General features: G+C 42.5%; 2 protein-coding genes and 1 long non-coding RNA gene across 3 annotated transcripts in view; 2 read left to right on the top strand and 1 right to left on the bottom strand.

Moving 5' to 3' along the window:
• On the top strand, positions 1–8074 carry serpine3 (serpin peptidase inhibitor, clade E (nexin, plasminogen activator inhibitor type 1), member 3). The gene is made up of 10 exons (XM_028022762.1): positions 1–1031; positions 1104–1240; positions 2014–2334; positions 3426–3653; positions 4221–4463; positions 5282–5480; positions 5563–5663; positions 5753–5839; positions 5922–6005; positions 6648–8074. The coding sequence occupies exons 3-10, from the start codon at positions 2070–2072 to the stop codon at positions 6698–6700; spliced, it is 1260 nt and encodes a 419-aa protein (XP_027878563.1). The 5' UTR covers positions 1–1031; positions 1104–1240; positions 2014–2069; the 3' UTR covers positions 6701–8074.
• The window catches only part of ints6 (integrator complex subunit 6), a 26170-nt gene continuing 19917 nt past the window's right edge, over positions 6919–13171 (bottom strand). Inside the window, exons 13-18 of the mRNA XM_028022759.1 lie at positions 12943–13069; positions 10725–10867; positions 10451–10637; positions 9927–10292; positions 9200–9293; positions 6919–8403 (exon numbers count right to left, since the gene is read on the bottom strand). Of these exons, the coding sequence (XP_027878560.1) occupies positions 8310–8403; positions 9200–9293; positions 9927–10292; positions 10451–10637; positions 10725–10867; positions 12943–13069 (1011 nt within the window). The 3' untranslated portion in view covers positions 6919–8309. The remainder of the gene's footprint in view (positions 8404–9199; positions 9294–9926; positions 10293–10450; positions 10638–10724; positions 10868–12942; positions 13070–13171) is intronic.
• The window catches only part of LOC114147942 (uncharacterized), a 22645-nt gene continuing 21400 nt past the window's right edge, over positions 11927–13171 (top strand). The window contains exon 1 of the long non-coding RNA XR_003596167.1: positions 11927–12065. This is a non-coding gene — a long non-coding RNA (uncharacterized LOC114147942). The remainder of the gene's footprint in view (positions 12066–13171) is intronic.

A 13171-nucleotide genomic window follows, 5' to 3' on the forward strand; every position in this document is an offset into this window, starting at 1 on the left:
CATGGAAAAGTTAGCTGTGAAATTTAGCCAACTTCAAATTAAAGGTTAAATGGGTTCCCCAATAAATGGCTAAAGGTTACTGAAAAGCTACTGTAATCTTCAGTGAATGTTCTCTAAATACCGTCAAATTGTTATTTAAATGTTAGCTGAAAACTTTAGCTAATGTTCTCTAAATACCGTCAAATTGTTATTTAAATGTTATCCCAAACCTTTAGCTAATGTTCTCTAAATACTGCACAAAGGTTTGCTATTCTAAATGCTACTTCTAACATCTCGTTAGCATTCTCTGAACACTAGCCAAAGCTTACCTAAACATTAGTTGAAACCTTTATCCAATGTTCTCCAATAGCTGCTCTGGCTAAAGGTTAGCTTTAACCTTTATCCATTGTTCCCTGAACACTGATTAAGGGTAATTAAACGTTGGCAGTAACCTTTACACAATGTTCTCCAAACACTGATAAGACATTATTTAAAAGTTAGCTGTTAATCTTTGGTGTGCTTAACAGTTAACCGTAATTATAGAAAATGCTACCAATGGGAAATTAGTGTAAGGCTGCGTTGATATTGATCCATGTGACTGTGTCCCTGCTCATCAGATACACTTAATTTAACTAACACAACATGCGACTTACAAATTGCTGCCAATTGCAATAAAAATGAAGCAAAAGCTTAAGGAAAAAAATGCAAAAATGTATGAAAGATATGTTTTAATTTTCAAACTTGATTCAAAATAGAGATCAGAAAATGCAATTACAAAAATGTCCCAATTTGCATAAAATTGATCCTTTCGGAATGTGTTTACTGATAAAGCTGAATGGGAAAATGTCTTTCTTTCTCAATGGAATATGCATGCCAGCTATATTGCACGCACACACACACACACACACACACACACACACACACACACACGCCCACACATTATCAGGAGTGTTCTCTCCCCTCTGCCCAGCTTGGGATTTGCTGGTCAGTGACATGCCTCCCTCCGCCTGGCTCTTTATAGCCCCTGAGGAGGCAGGAATACCGGACGATTGGTACGGACATCGCCGACAGCAACCGCAAACAAGAAAGTTTTCCCTTTAAACACCGTCTCATGACCGTTTCAGAGAGACTGGCTCTCCGGGCGGACTGAGCCGGAGGTTGATAACCCTCCGAGGCGGTGACTCGGTGACAAGGAGAACTGGGGGACGGAGCAGAAAACCGGCTGCAGAGCCTGAACCGCTGCTGTCTTACCTGTCCACAGGTAAAGTTTTATTCATCTACCAAATTAACTTCAGCTATCAACTCATCCAAAAGTGTTATAAAGTCTTCTAGAAACAGAAACTTGAAGAATTTCAATTACTCTTTTCTCCCACTGATTTGAGTTTTAATGATGCAGAGGTGGACGAAAGAGTGCCTCAATATTCAGAAAATTAGCAGCATATGTAAATATTAGAGGAATGTGTGTTGACAATGTCTGTATGCACATGTAAGATGATGCTTCAAGTCAAGTTTATTTGTGTAGAACATTTCAGCAATAATGTAGTTCAAAGTGCTTTATGTCACAAAAACTTAATACAGTATGACATGAGCAATAAACATGACATTTTGTCATATACATCAAATATGTTGATCAAAGTCCCATTGATTATGGTTCAAAAGCAACTCCAAACAGGAAGGGCTTCTTGATTTAAAAGGAACTCAGGGTTTCGGCTGTTTTGCAGTTTTCCGGACGTTGGTTCCAGATTTGTGGTGTGTAGAAGCTGAATGCTGCTTCTTCATGTTTGGTTCTGGTTCTCCTGACGTAGAGCAGAACCAGGACCAGAACACAATGTGGATCAATGTTTCACTTACTCCTAATCAAAAGCAACTCCAAACAGGTGGGGCTTCTTTATGTTGTAACTTCAAGTTGGTTAATAAAGTTGGTCACATTATTTATTGCACATAAGATGCCAGTTCGGGTCTCTGACTGGCTCTCCTGTGAATGTCTGACCTTTCTGACCCCAGCTGATAACTTTATCACCCCTAATCTTACAGCTCTGATTGTCGGACCACTGAGTTGAGCCCTGTGGACTCTTCCTCCAGCTGAGGACATGCGTCGTCTGTCTCTGGCCTCTGTCTTCGTGTTCCTCTGGCTGGCCGAGAGGAGCCACAGCACCGGCAGCTTTCAGGACAGCATGCGGGAGCTCCACAACCGCTTCGCCGTCAGCCTCTACCAGACGCTCACCGAGACGGAGAACCGCTCCAACCTGATCGCGTCCCCAGCGAGCGTGTCCCTGTCCCTGTCCCTGCTGCAGCTCGGCGCCAGGGGCAACACCCGGGCTCAGCTGGAGGGAACGCTGGGATACAACGTGAACGGTATCTAGGCTTCGTGGAAAAGGGGGCGACAAAAAAAAAAAAAAAAAAAAAAAAAAAAAGTGGGCGTCGGACTCGCGTTAGCAGCTCATTTTGCTGTGGGAAGTGGAGCTGGAGAGGGTTTTTGTCGGTGGCGCTCAGCGCTGTTGGTACCAGGTGGCGTGGAGCGGTTCTGCTGCTGCCGGCTGGCCCCCGCAGAGCACAGTGGTGTCTGGAGCCGTAATACCGGGCTCCACACCAGCTCTAATCTCATTAACCACTCCTGCAGCTTGGCCTCAGGAGACGGGTCAGGAGGCCGAAGTGTTTCCTTACCTATAAATGTGACTGATGAGAATCTTTCTCTCTTTTTCTTTAATTTTTTTATTAGCTCGCAGGTTAGCTAGCGGTGAGATCCAAGGAGGTCAATTTAAAGGGGCCACAAAAAAAAATTAGAAACTTGACAAAAATGTGAAAAAAAGTTTTAAAACTTTTTTTATTTTAAATTTTTATTTTAATTTTAAAATATTTCAGTTCAATTCAAATTGAAATTCAAAAATACTTTATTAATCCCAAAAGGAAATTAAAGATTAATTCTTTTGGCAAGAGCCATTTTTAACAATTATGAAGGTGACAATCTCCCTAAATAAACAAAACAAACAAACAAAAAAAACACAAGTCACTGTAAAGTCTAAGCCAAAAACGGATAAGGTTATTTATTACAGGACAAAATTAATGTATACTTCAGACAAAAAAGAAAATATTTTACAACAATCTTCTAATGATGGTGAATAATGGAGAGGAGATGGTCTTTGCATTATTTTAAGTTGAAATGCTCTTACCTTCTCAGCTTCAAACAACCTGCAGACTGCAGCACTTTTCGGCCTGAGTGCTATTAGTTTGGTGGAATCCTTATGGGATGTGTAGGGAAATAAGTCAATTTGCTGGTGCAGCTTGCATGTCAAGTGGTTTACTTAGGCCTTAAAATATATTTTCTCACAGAGAATGAAGTGTATTTCAGTAACAATAACAGTAATAATTGCTTTTGAACAGAACAAAAAGAGGCAAAAATAAAATCCAACCTCTGCACCATCTCATATGGCTGTTTCTCCCTGCAGATGCTCAGGTGCGAGACTTCCTGTTGCACGCCCAGGGCGACGTGAGCAACAGCAGCCAAGCGGCGTGGCTGCAGCAGACCTGCACGCTGTTCGTCCAGAGCGGAGTCCGACTCCTGGCCGAGTTCACGCAGCAGGCCGCCGCCTGGGTCGACACCAGCGTGGTGCGAGCCAACTTCAACCAACCGGGTCACGCCCGCAGCCATTCAGAGCCAACGGGACACGGCCACGGTAAGTAAGCCCTGACGGCAGCAACGCTTAACGTTTGACATTAATTACAATAACCCGGAGGTTGAGAGTTGCTCTGAGACGATTCTCCGCTTGTTTTCCGGAACTACCAGTTTGTGGTTGTAAAGTGATCACGAGACACTGAACACAAATCACAGACACAGTCAGAAATGGGATTTTCTTCAGAGTTGGAAGCAGCATCATTCACCACAGATCTTTAACACTGCAACCAGCTGCTATGCTGACTAAGCAGAGTAGAAGAAGAGCAGCAGACAAGCTGCTCCATTTAGCACTTGTCTTGCTTGAATGTGATCTAAGAGAAGTGAAATCTGCTGATAAAACTACTAAGCTGTTGACACCGGCAGACATTTCAGCTCTTTGGAGACCTGTTATTGCAGAGTCATGCAAACCAGTCCTTCCTCCTCACACACAAACACAGCAGGATTGGATTTGCGCCCCGTCTCAAGTATTGGAACTACAATAAGAAAAGCTCCACCGTTTCTCCAGCCTTCCTGTTTCAATCAAACTCATGCCGACGAAACAAGGAATAAACCGTTTTGTTTTCTTTAGACGGGTCGGGGTCTCTCCAGTCAGGAAGCAGCAGCGGGGAGCTGTCCGGCTCCGGCGAAGCCCAGGCAGAAGCCCTTTGGTGGGGACAACGGCCGCAGGTGGCGCTGGTCAACACGGTGGTATTCAGGGGCGTCTGGCAGAAGCAGTTCATGTTCGGCAGCACCCAGAACCTGCCCTTCATCCTGTCTGACGGGAGCGCCATCAAGGTGCCCATGATGTACCAGGCTGGAGAGGTCAGCTTTGGTAAGGGCACATCCTCCCTTATAGGCTGTACGTCAATAGTAAAATGTTGATGGAAAGTGGCCTGGTTTCAAGTTTTGTCTACTTGCCAGATAGTTACCACCAGACGTGGGTACGGTAGCCAAAAATGTTAGGAGTAGCACTGCTTCACATACGTTTACTCAAGTAAAAGTAAAAAGCAACAATATAAGAAATTACTCAAAAAAAAGAAAGGTATTTGGTAAAGTCTGTTTAGTTCCTGAATAACTGATCAATTCTTTCATATTTAAAAACTATATCATCAAACGGACCTAAATATGTAGTTATGTAGACATTTTGGTATTTTAAGGACCAAAATGACAATAAGTCAGATGAATAACATAATTATAAAATAAAATATTTACAAATCAGTTTATTTCAGTATAAAAGTTGACACTTTAACAAACCTGCAGGTGTGTGTCTTTCTGGTGAATGTTTGTGTTGAAACAAGCTTGTTCTTCATTCAGTCACTCAAAGTGGGTTGAATGTCCAGAAATTTTAGTCAAGTAGAGTAACGATACTTCCTAGTAAAATTAGTACAGCGTAGTAAAACTTCCCCTAAAAATACATGTTTTCAAAAATTCCTTTACTGGTTTTGTTAACTAATGTTCGCCAATGAACTAAACCTCTGAGGTCTTCACAGAACAGCTGCAGTTATACTGACACAGGTGCTCTTGATTGGCCACTGAAAACGATGTACTACATTGTATTTGGTCTAACCACTAAAATCCCACTAATAAGTTTATGGGTGTAATGTAACAAAGTCTGAAGAAGCTCGTTGTTTTGGGGATTTTCTCCTTCAGGTCAGTTCAGGACAGCATCGGACCAGCGCTACACCGTGCTGGAGCTGCCGTACCTGGGCCGCGCCCTGAGCCTGCTGGTGGTCCTGCCCAGCGAGAGGAAGAGCCCGCTGTCTTCCCTGGAGTCCCAGCTCACCGCCCGCCAGCTGGCCTCCTGGGAGTCCGGCCTGCGGAGGACCAAGATGGACATCTTCCTGCCCAGGTGAAATCCCTCGTTCTGAGGTTACAAGTAGAACCCAGGTCAGACTGTACATGCTGCGTTTTATCTTGATTTTATTTTTCAGATTCAGAATGCAGAACAAGTTCAGCCTGAGGTCAGTGCTTCCTGCTCTGGGCGTCAGTGACGCCTTTAACCCGACGGCAGCCGACTTCACAGGGATATCAGGTCAGTCGATCGATTAATCGTGCGGTTTTAACAGAAAGCCGCTTCCGCAAGCGCCGCTGATGGCCGCTGCTGCCTTTCACTTCCTGCAGTGGAAGAGGGTCTTTATGTGTCTGACGCTGTCCATGAAGTCAGAATAGAAGTTACAGAGGATGGGACGAAGGCAGCTGCCGCAACAGGTCAGTAGCGTCATGTCTTGCTGCCAAGTACCGGAGTCAATATGGCGGATGGGTGTTTAACGGTTAGTTTTTATCATTCCAGCTATGGTGCTACTCAAACGGTCACGCGCTCCTGTTTTCAAGGCGGACCGGCCATTTTTATTTCTGCTTCGCCAGGTTAACACAGGTATCGACACTGAATACTCTACCTCCATAAAACACAAGTAGCTCCTTCTATTTCTCGTTTCAGGCTCCACTGATTCACATTTTTAAAGGGTTGCTATCACAAATTCTAGTAGCCAAACTCATAAATTGTGTTCCAACAATGATATTCAACAATGAGTAAAAATGTGGAAACAAATTAAACTCTTACAGAAAGGCGGAAAATGTAACGGTTTCCATTCAGGGACTTTGGATTCATAATGGAACAGAAAGATTATGAAGTTGCGGTATTTTAAAAATATGTATATATATATTTGGCGACCTCTAGTGGATGGAAGTTAAAAATCACTTTGTCGAAAAAATAAAACACTGGGAAAACTGAAGTATTTTTGTTATACTTTCCAGTGCAAATATCTTAATACACTTGAAATACGACAAAACTAACTTACGAGTAACTTTTCAGCAAGATATAGGTGCTTGTTTTAAGTAAAATATTCCTTAATATTGATATTATTTCACTTAGGGCAAGACATTTTTACCCAGATTGTCAAAATCTGGGTAAACCAAAAATAGACCAAAAATACTTAAGATTTTTGTTTTTGCAGTGAATCAGACCCTTTTTTTTGCCTTCTTTTTTTGGCAAAAACATTTGTGTTTTTCATTTCAGGTTCCATCCTGTTTATGGGAAGAATAATGAACCCAGCAGACCAAGTAATATAACCCTCCTCTACGCCTCCACCCCCAAATCGCACCAATCTATGCCAACCAGTTTCACCCTCGGTATTTATTTATGGACCAAACGGAAGATACAAGGACACTTCAGGAAGAGGGATGTTATTTTTGTAAATACCTGTAAATAAATTTTTAATATGTTTTTACACGGTGGGTGTATTTATTATTTACACTAATGAACAAAAGGAATCTCAAGGAGTCACACATTTATGGAACACTTTATTTACATGGCCCTTCACAGTGTAAAATAGAAACTTTATTTATGGAAATACTTACAAAAAGGCCATTTTTTCACTGAACATTTCTTCTTTTCTTTTAAATAGTACTCTAGGGTTATTTACATCTTTACAGCGTATTCAAAATACTCTTTTGGTAGCGGCCTCTTCACACATAAAAGACAAGTATGGCAGATTTTGGTCCCTGTCCGGGGAGGGTTTGCGGAAGAAGAGGGGAGCCACTGGATTCGGAAATCAACTTTTGACCTCTGGACCCAAAACGAGGGTCTATTTGTGTACATCTGAGAACGCCGAATATGGAGTCCCATTCTTTCTCAGAAATTGCAACAACAACAAAAATGTTTTCCTCTTTTAAATTACATTAAATAATAATTCTCAAATTTACACAAGTGCAATTGCGATGAAGCGACAAGAAGTTGGTTTGAGATCCGTGGCAGAGAAGGGGAGACGGGGGTGGTTGATGGGGGTTTGTTCAGTAATTTGGCAGCAACCAAGACCCCATTTCATCATTGCTTCCAGCAGACGACAGCTCACGTTGCATATCAGCCCTTTCGGGCCTTAAATAAATAGGTGGGGGAGGAGACTCGATGTTATTGCTGACGCTGATGCATTAATGACGCTTCCTGAGCTTTTTGTCCCTGTTTTCATGACCTTCCTTTGCATTTAGTTTGCTGTAACTCTGCTTCGCAGAACAAACCTTTCTAGGTTTAAAGGATCCTTAAAAACCGCCAACTTTGTCCGACGCCTAAATCATTACGTCGATAAAATTAATCGACTACGGCGACCTTGAAATCAAATTCTGTCTGTTCGAGAGCCGAGTAGCGGAGTGCTCTGGTCGGTGGAGTGCAGAAATTCGATTGGAACAAATCGGTTTTCCTCTCATCAACCCCTCGCAATCAGAAACGTAAGAGAGTAATACTTACTATGCTGTGTTGGGGGTAGGGGGGGAGTATGGAAAAGAAATGAATGTGGAAGGGAAATAAAAACATCTTCACTGGATCCCTTTCGACCCTGAGATATCTGAAAACACGCAATGCTCAGACTGAACTCCGTCCGCCACATCTTCACAGGAAAAAAAGAGAAAAGACTGAACATCACACTCATCGTCGTCAGATCCTTCCTGGGACAAAAAAAAAAAAAAAGTCTTCAACTCCACCCCGTTCATGAGATGCGTTCGCTCCCGTCTTGATACCTGGCCCTGTAGGTTAAATGTCAAATGGGGGATCTCTCGGTATTCCAGATCCCGGACTCTTTGGGTCTTGGTTGAGGTGGAGGGGAGTGGTTGTTTCCACGGGGATGCGGAGGGTTATGGAGTTTATTATTATTATTATTATTATTAGTCTGTGCAGTTTGAGTTGGTCTCAGAGCATGTCCACGTGGTTCATGGTGTTGGATCGGTTGTGTATTTCCTCGAGGAAGTTTTCCAGCTGCTCGATGAGAACTCTCTTCTTAAACCTTTGACGATGGATAAAAAAAGAAACATTTTAAAGTTTGTATTTTCAACATCATTTAAACCTACTGAGAGCTAAGCTAGATGTTTTTCTGATGTTTTATTAACTTTCGTCACGGTACATTGCCGAACTTACTACTGAGGTTTTTATTTAGTAAGACGGTTGCAATGGATTTTATTTAAGAGCGCGGAGTTAGGGGGGCTACTTACAAATGCAACTCAACACTTTTCAGTTTATTGAATAAAAAGGTCTTTTAAGACCATGTATAATTTTTTCATTCGTGTTTGTCATAAAACCCTCAAAACACATTAAATGTAGAAGTTGTAGTGTTCTATGACGTCTAAGGGGTGCGTATGCTTTTGCAAGGTATTATAATTACCTATTTGTTTCTATGTAGTAAAATATGGATGTTCCAAAAAAAAAAGAATGTAACCTAGACCCAAAAGGGCCACTTTATTAGGTACACTTTATTGGTACTAAAGGCACCTGCAGATTTGTCAGCTGAACTTCATGAACTGATTCTCTCGGTCCAGCGCATCCCTTAAGTGATCCAACTGGATCTAGTGGCTGTGCAGACATGAACAGCCACACTATGTTCAGAATCACTTTAATCTCCTTTCAGATGCTCAGTATGAACTCCAGCAAATTGTTTTCACCGAGATGCTGAACACAATTTAGAGCACAATTCAGCTGCTCTAAATTGTGTTTAGAGCAGCTGGTGGTTTTAATGTTGGTAAAAGAATCTATTTAATGGTTCTATTTATTACTCTGGGATGTGAGAAGAAGTGCAGCTCTGCTACCTGGCGGCCTCTTTGATGATGTTTTGGAGGAAAATGAGCCGAGTGTCCAACGTTCCCTGGATCTGCTTCAAGAGGAGGAAGATCTTCTCGTAGTCTGAAACACAAGAAAGGAAACGTTCCTTCAACCTAACTCCTTAATGAGAAAATTTTAATCCTGTTATTGATTGAATAATGATTTAAGTCATGCTCAACAGGAAAATATCTGCTTAGATAGATCAGCAAAAGTTACAGTTCTGAATCACACACTGTATTCTGACCTCTCTTCCTGCCCTAACTAGATAAAATTGATCTTTCACTAAAGTATAAACATGACACTGAGGCCCATTTCTCCAAGTCACTCTTCAAAATTGGAAAAACAAGAGAACATGCTAACCATATATTAAAATTGGGTGTTGACCGTAAGTCAGGGAAAAGCTACAAGAACATTTCTGCTCACCTGAAACATGTTCATATCTACAATCGCATATCAATAAATCAGAGGAAAATTAAAAACTTCATTTATTTCAGAAATTCAATTTAAAAATAGATGCTTTATCACCGGAGTGATACGTTTCAAGTGTTCATTTCTGTTAATAACAATGACTTACAGCTTGACAAAAACAGTAATTCGGCATTTATTTCTACCACACATTTTCCTTCCACTAAACTTTCTTAATATGCTTGCGGTCTGTCAACCACCATTTCTGCATGCATGAACACCCAGTCCTGATCCCCCACATGTACGTACGTCTGCCAGGTTTTCTGATCTCCTTGGTGATCAGCACCCTCAGCTCGTTGTTGACCTTCGTCGTCTCGCCGTGAATGTGCTTCTTCAGGGCGGCGGGCGACAGGAAGCGGGTCGTCTGGTCCTCCATCAGCACAATCTCCACCCCTCCATCGCCACCCGGCGGCTCGCACGACCCGGGCACCCCGTTCTCCTCCTCGTCCTTGTGCCGGAGAAGCTGCGGGTCGGCGGAGGTGTGGTTCTCCTGGAGGTCGGCGGGCCCCGACGGGTGATCCACCTCGGGGTCGAAGTTTGCGTCGGGGCTGTAGTGGTTTTGATTCAGGTGGTTGATTATAAGTTCAGGTTCTGCGCCGTCGTTCAAGTCCGTGTCTACGGGGAGGCAGGAGAGGGTGAGAGAGTTAGGAGACAGGATCAAGTTATTGATCAGGTTTAGCTGTGAGAAAACATCGATGAAGAGACGGAAAGCTGATCTGGTCGTCTATTTTCAACCGTCAGCACCATTTTGAAGGAGAGACCCTGGATTTGACCTGTCGAGTGTTGTGGGCTGGCGGGCGGCGTCACCGGAGGCGTGTAGGCCCGGCCCAGACGCAGCAGGGGCGACATGCAGCGCCGTCTCTTCGGACCGCCGCCCGGCATGTTGCTGCTCTCTCCAGGTCGCTTGCCCTTGTTCTGCGGGCCGGTCACAAACTCGTCCGCCTCGTCGATCATCATGCCCTGCGAGAGATCAGGTGGTTGCATTTTACCGTGTCAAAGTACTCTTCCCTTCTATGTAAAGGTTGATATGAATGGGGCGTGGCGCACCTTCTTGTCCAGTTTGAAGGGGTTTCCGAAGGTGTGCAAACGCTTAGGCTGTTCGGGATCTGCGTCTCGGAGTGGCTGGGGGGCAGATTTAAGGAAGTCTTGGTAGTTTCCCATCTGGGCGATTGGCACGCTGTGCAGCTGGTCTGGAAACAACACAAGCAGAGGGCAAATTAAGTTTTTATTTCATTTTCAGTGTATTTGCAGCAGAAATCCTCCGAGGAATAGTCTAACGACCAATTTTCAGCTTGTCGGAAACGTATTTATCCAGAAGATGAACGCTACATACCCTACACCAGAGGTTGCGTTAACGGAATATTTTCCGTATTTGACCAGTTATTTTTTTAAACGTCGGGAAAATTTGAAGCCCGTCAGTCATTTGACAGGTTATAATTCACATCCCTGACAGGTGCACACAGGCAGACATTATAGACCTTACGCAAAGAGTTCACAGAGGCAACTAAAATCAGTCAATAAAAAAACCAAACCTTTCTTAATATTTCATGAACACTGAGCTACATGCGTCTTTCTGACCGGGAGCTGACAGCGTGTTGAAGGGGTATGGACCGGACGCTTTGGAGCGCCTCTGGTTAGGAAGCGCGTTCCAAACCTTTGGTTGAAATGGCACCTTTAATTCAAGTCTCCATTACAAACAGAACAGAGAAAACTAAAGAGAATGCAACGTTGAGCTAATTCATTTATAGTCTAAACAGGAGCCAGGAGTTTATCTTGAGGAAATAAATAAAGGTGCATCGGTTAGCTTTGCGCATACTCTGCACAACCAAAGCGGACGCGGCTCGGCCGCTGCGAAGAATTAAACTTAACTCATCCAACGGTTTTAACAAATGGAGCTGGAAGACATTACCCTCCCGCGCCCAGAAGGAGAGCAGCACTCAGAAACGCGGCAGTCCGTTTCTGTCCGTTTTGGGGAAGCAAAACCACGCAAAAAGAAAATCCTTGTAAAAGCGCATGCCGGGACCACACAGGGTTAAAAAAAAAAAAAAAAAATTAAATTGATCGGTTTGGTTCAGACAGATCCAACTGACTGATGAACCAGCGCAGATTTCTCTGTAGATGCGACCAGAAGGAAGTTGTGAGGCTGTGCGTTCAGAGACAGGTGTAGTGCTTGTAATTTAAGTGGAGTCACTTAATTTCTTTTATTATAAGTTATTGGGGCCACAGTCAGTGGTTTGTGTCACTACGGAAAACTTGTTTGATGCGTTCATCTGCTTTATGTGTGTTCAAGCAGGTGAATATTAACTAAACCACATATCAATGCGGCTAAATAGCCTAATGTTAATATAATTATAATTTGACGGGTAAAAATAGTACATGACCGATTTTGTTTAATGCTATCGCTCAAAATGACAGAGAACAAAACAAATTTCTGGGCAGCAGAGACAATATTTCACAGAAACACGTTATCAAACACTGTTTATAGCTAGGGTAAGAATATACATTCGCTTAAATAACAAATTCTTTATATACAAATACACAAATTTGAATATACAAATTCAAAAACACTTTGTTGAACCAAATGGGAAATTAAATGTTGTTGTAACTCATTAATTTGGAAATTTGAATTTTGTATATTTAAATATCAATGAGAGATCACTTGAGACAGTATGGCTGAAAAAAAAGAGTAAAATGATGTTGTATAATTTTATGTTAGCAGGGTTTCTGCAGGTTTCACCATCTCAAATGTAAGACTTTTAAAGAGCATTATGAATTGCATATTTTGCATATTTTATATCATAGTGCTAAACTTTATTTGCAGAAAATGCATGTAACATTATGCAGGTTGGCATCAGAAGTGATCCAGTGTCAAAGACACATCGTCCAGCCAACTGATGACAAAGTTATTTACCTACGACAGAGGCAAAAAAAGCTACCTAGCTAGAAAGGCTACTGTGGCTAGTTAAACTCGAGAATGTAATGAAAATGTCTGTGCGCGACTCAAACGTCTGGCTGAGAAAGATATATTACACAGAATATACAAGATTAAATACAACTGTGATTAACAAATGTAGGGCCAACTCTAATGAATTTAAACATCTTAAGGATGTATGAACACCCTGATTATAGTTCTTGAAGAGAAATTGGTCAAACGTCGTATCATTAGGCGAAATCTTTACTAAAAGAAAAGCCTGGAGACTGGCCACAAAGTTCAGATCGGTGCATTTACAGGAACATGGAAGTCCCGTCTCTACAGACAACATACCGGAGTCCTGCCCTCGTAAGGTGCAGACGGTGGTGTTGAGCAGGTTCCTCCTCATTCGGCTGAGCTGATCGAGCAAGTGGCTGCGTGGGATGTCGTAGGGATTTCTAAAGCTCTGAGGCTTCAGACCCTGAGGAGCCGCAAGGTAAGAAAGGATGGTAAAGAGAAGAGTGTGAGATAAAAATACAACCAGTATACAAAAAAAAAAAAACAGCTTTAAAATGCTGTCTTG

Source organism: Xiphophorus couchianus, chromosome 7 (genome assembly GCF_001444195.1).
Source record: "Xiphophorus couchianus chromosome 7, X_couchianus-1.0, whole genome shotgun sequence".
In the NCBI taxonomy this organism is placed as follows: Eukaryota; Metazoa; Chordata; class Actinopteri; order Cyprinodontiformes; family Poeciliidae; genus Xiphophorus; species Xiphophorus couchianus.

What these genes read in the sequence shown, in the direction of transcription:
- serpine3 (XM_028022762.1), top strand. Translation starts at nt 2,070, where the DNA reads ATGCGTCGTCTGTCTCTGGCCTCTGTCTTCGTGTTCCTCTGGCTGGCC. An exon ending in GGCTGGAGAGGTCAGCTTTG is followed by an intron (nt 4,464 to 5,281) that starts GTAAGGGCACAT and finishes TTTCTCCTTCAG; the next exon opens with GTCAGTTCAGGACAGCATCG. An exon ending in GAAGGCAGCTGCCGCAACAG is followed by an intron (nt 5,840 to 5,921) that starts GTCAGTAGCGTC and finishes TTATCATTCCAG; the next exon opens with CTATGGTGCTACTCAAACGG.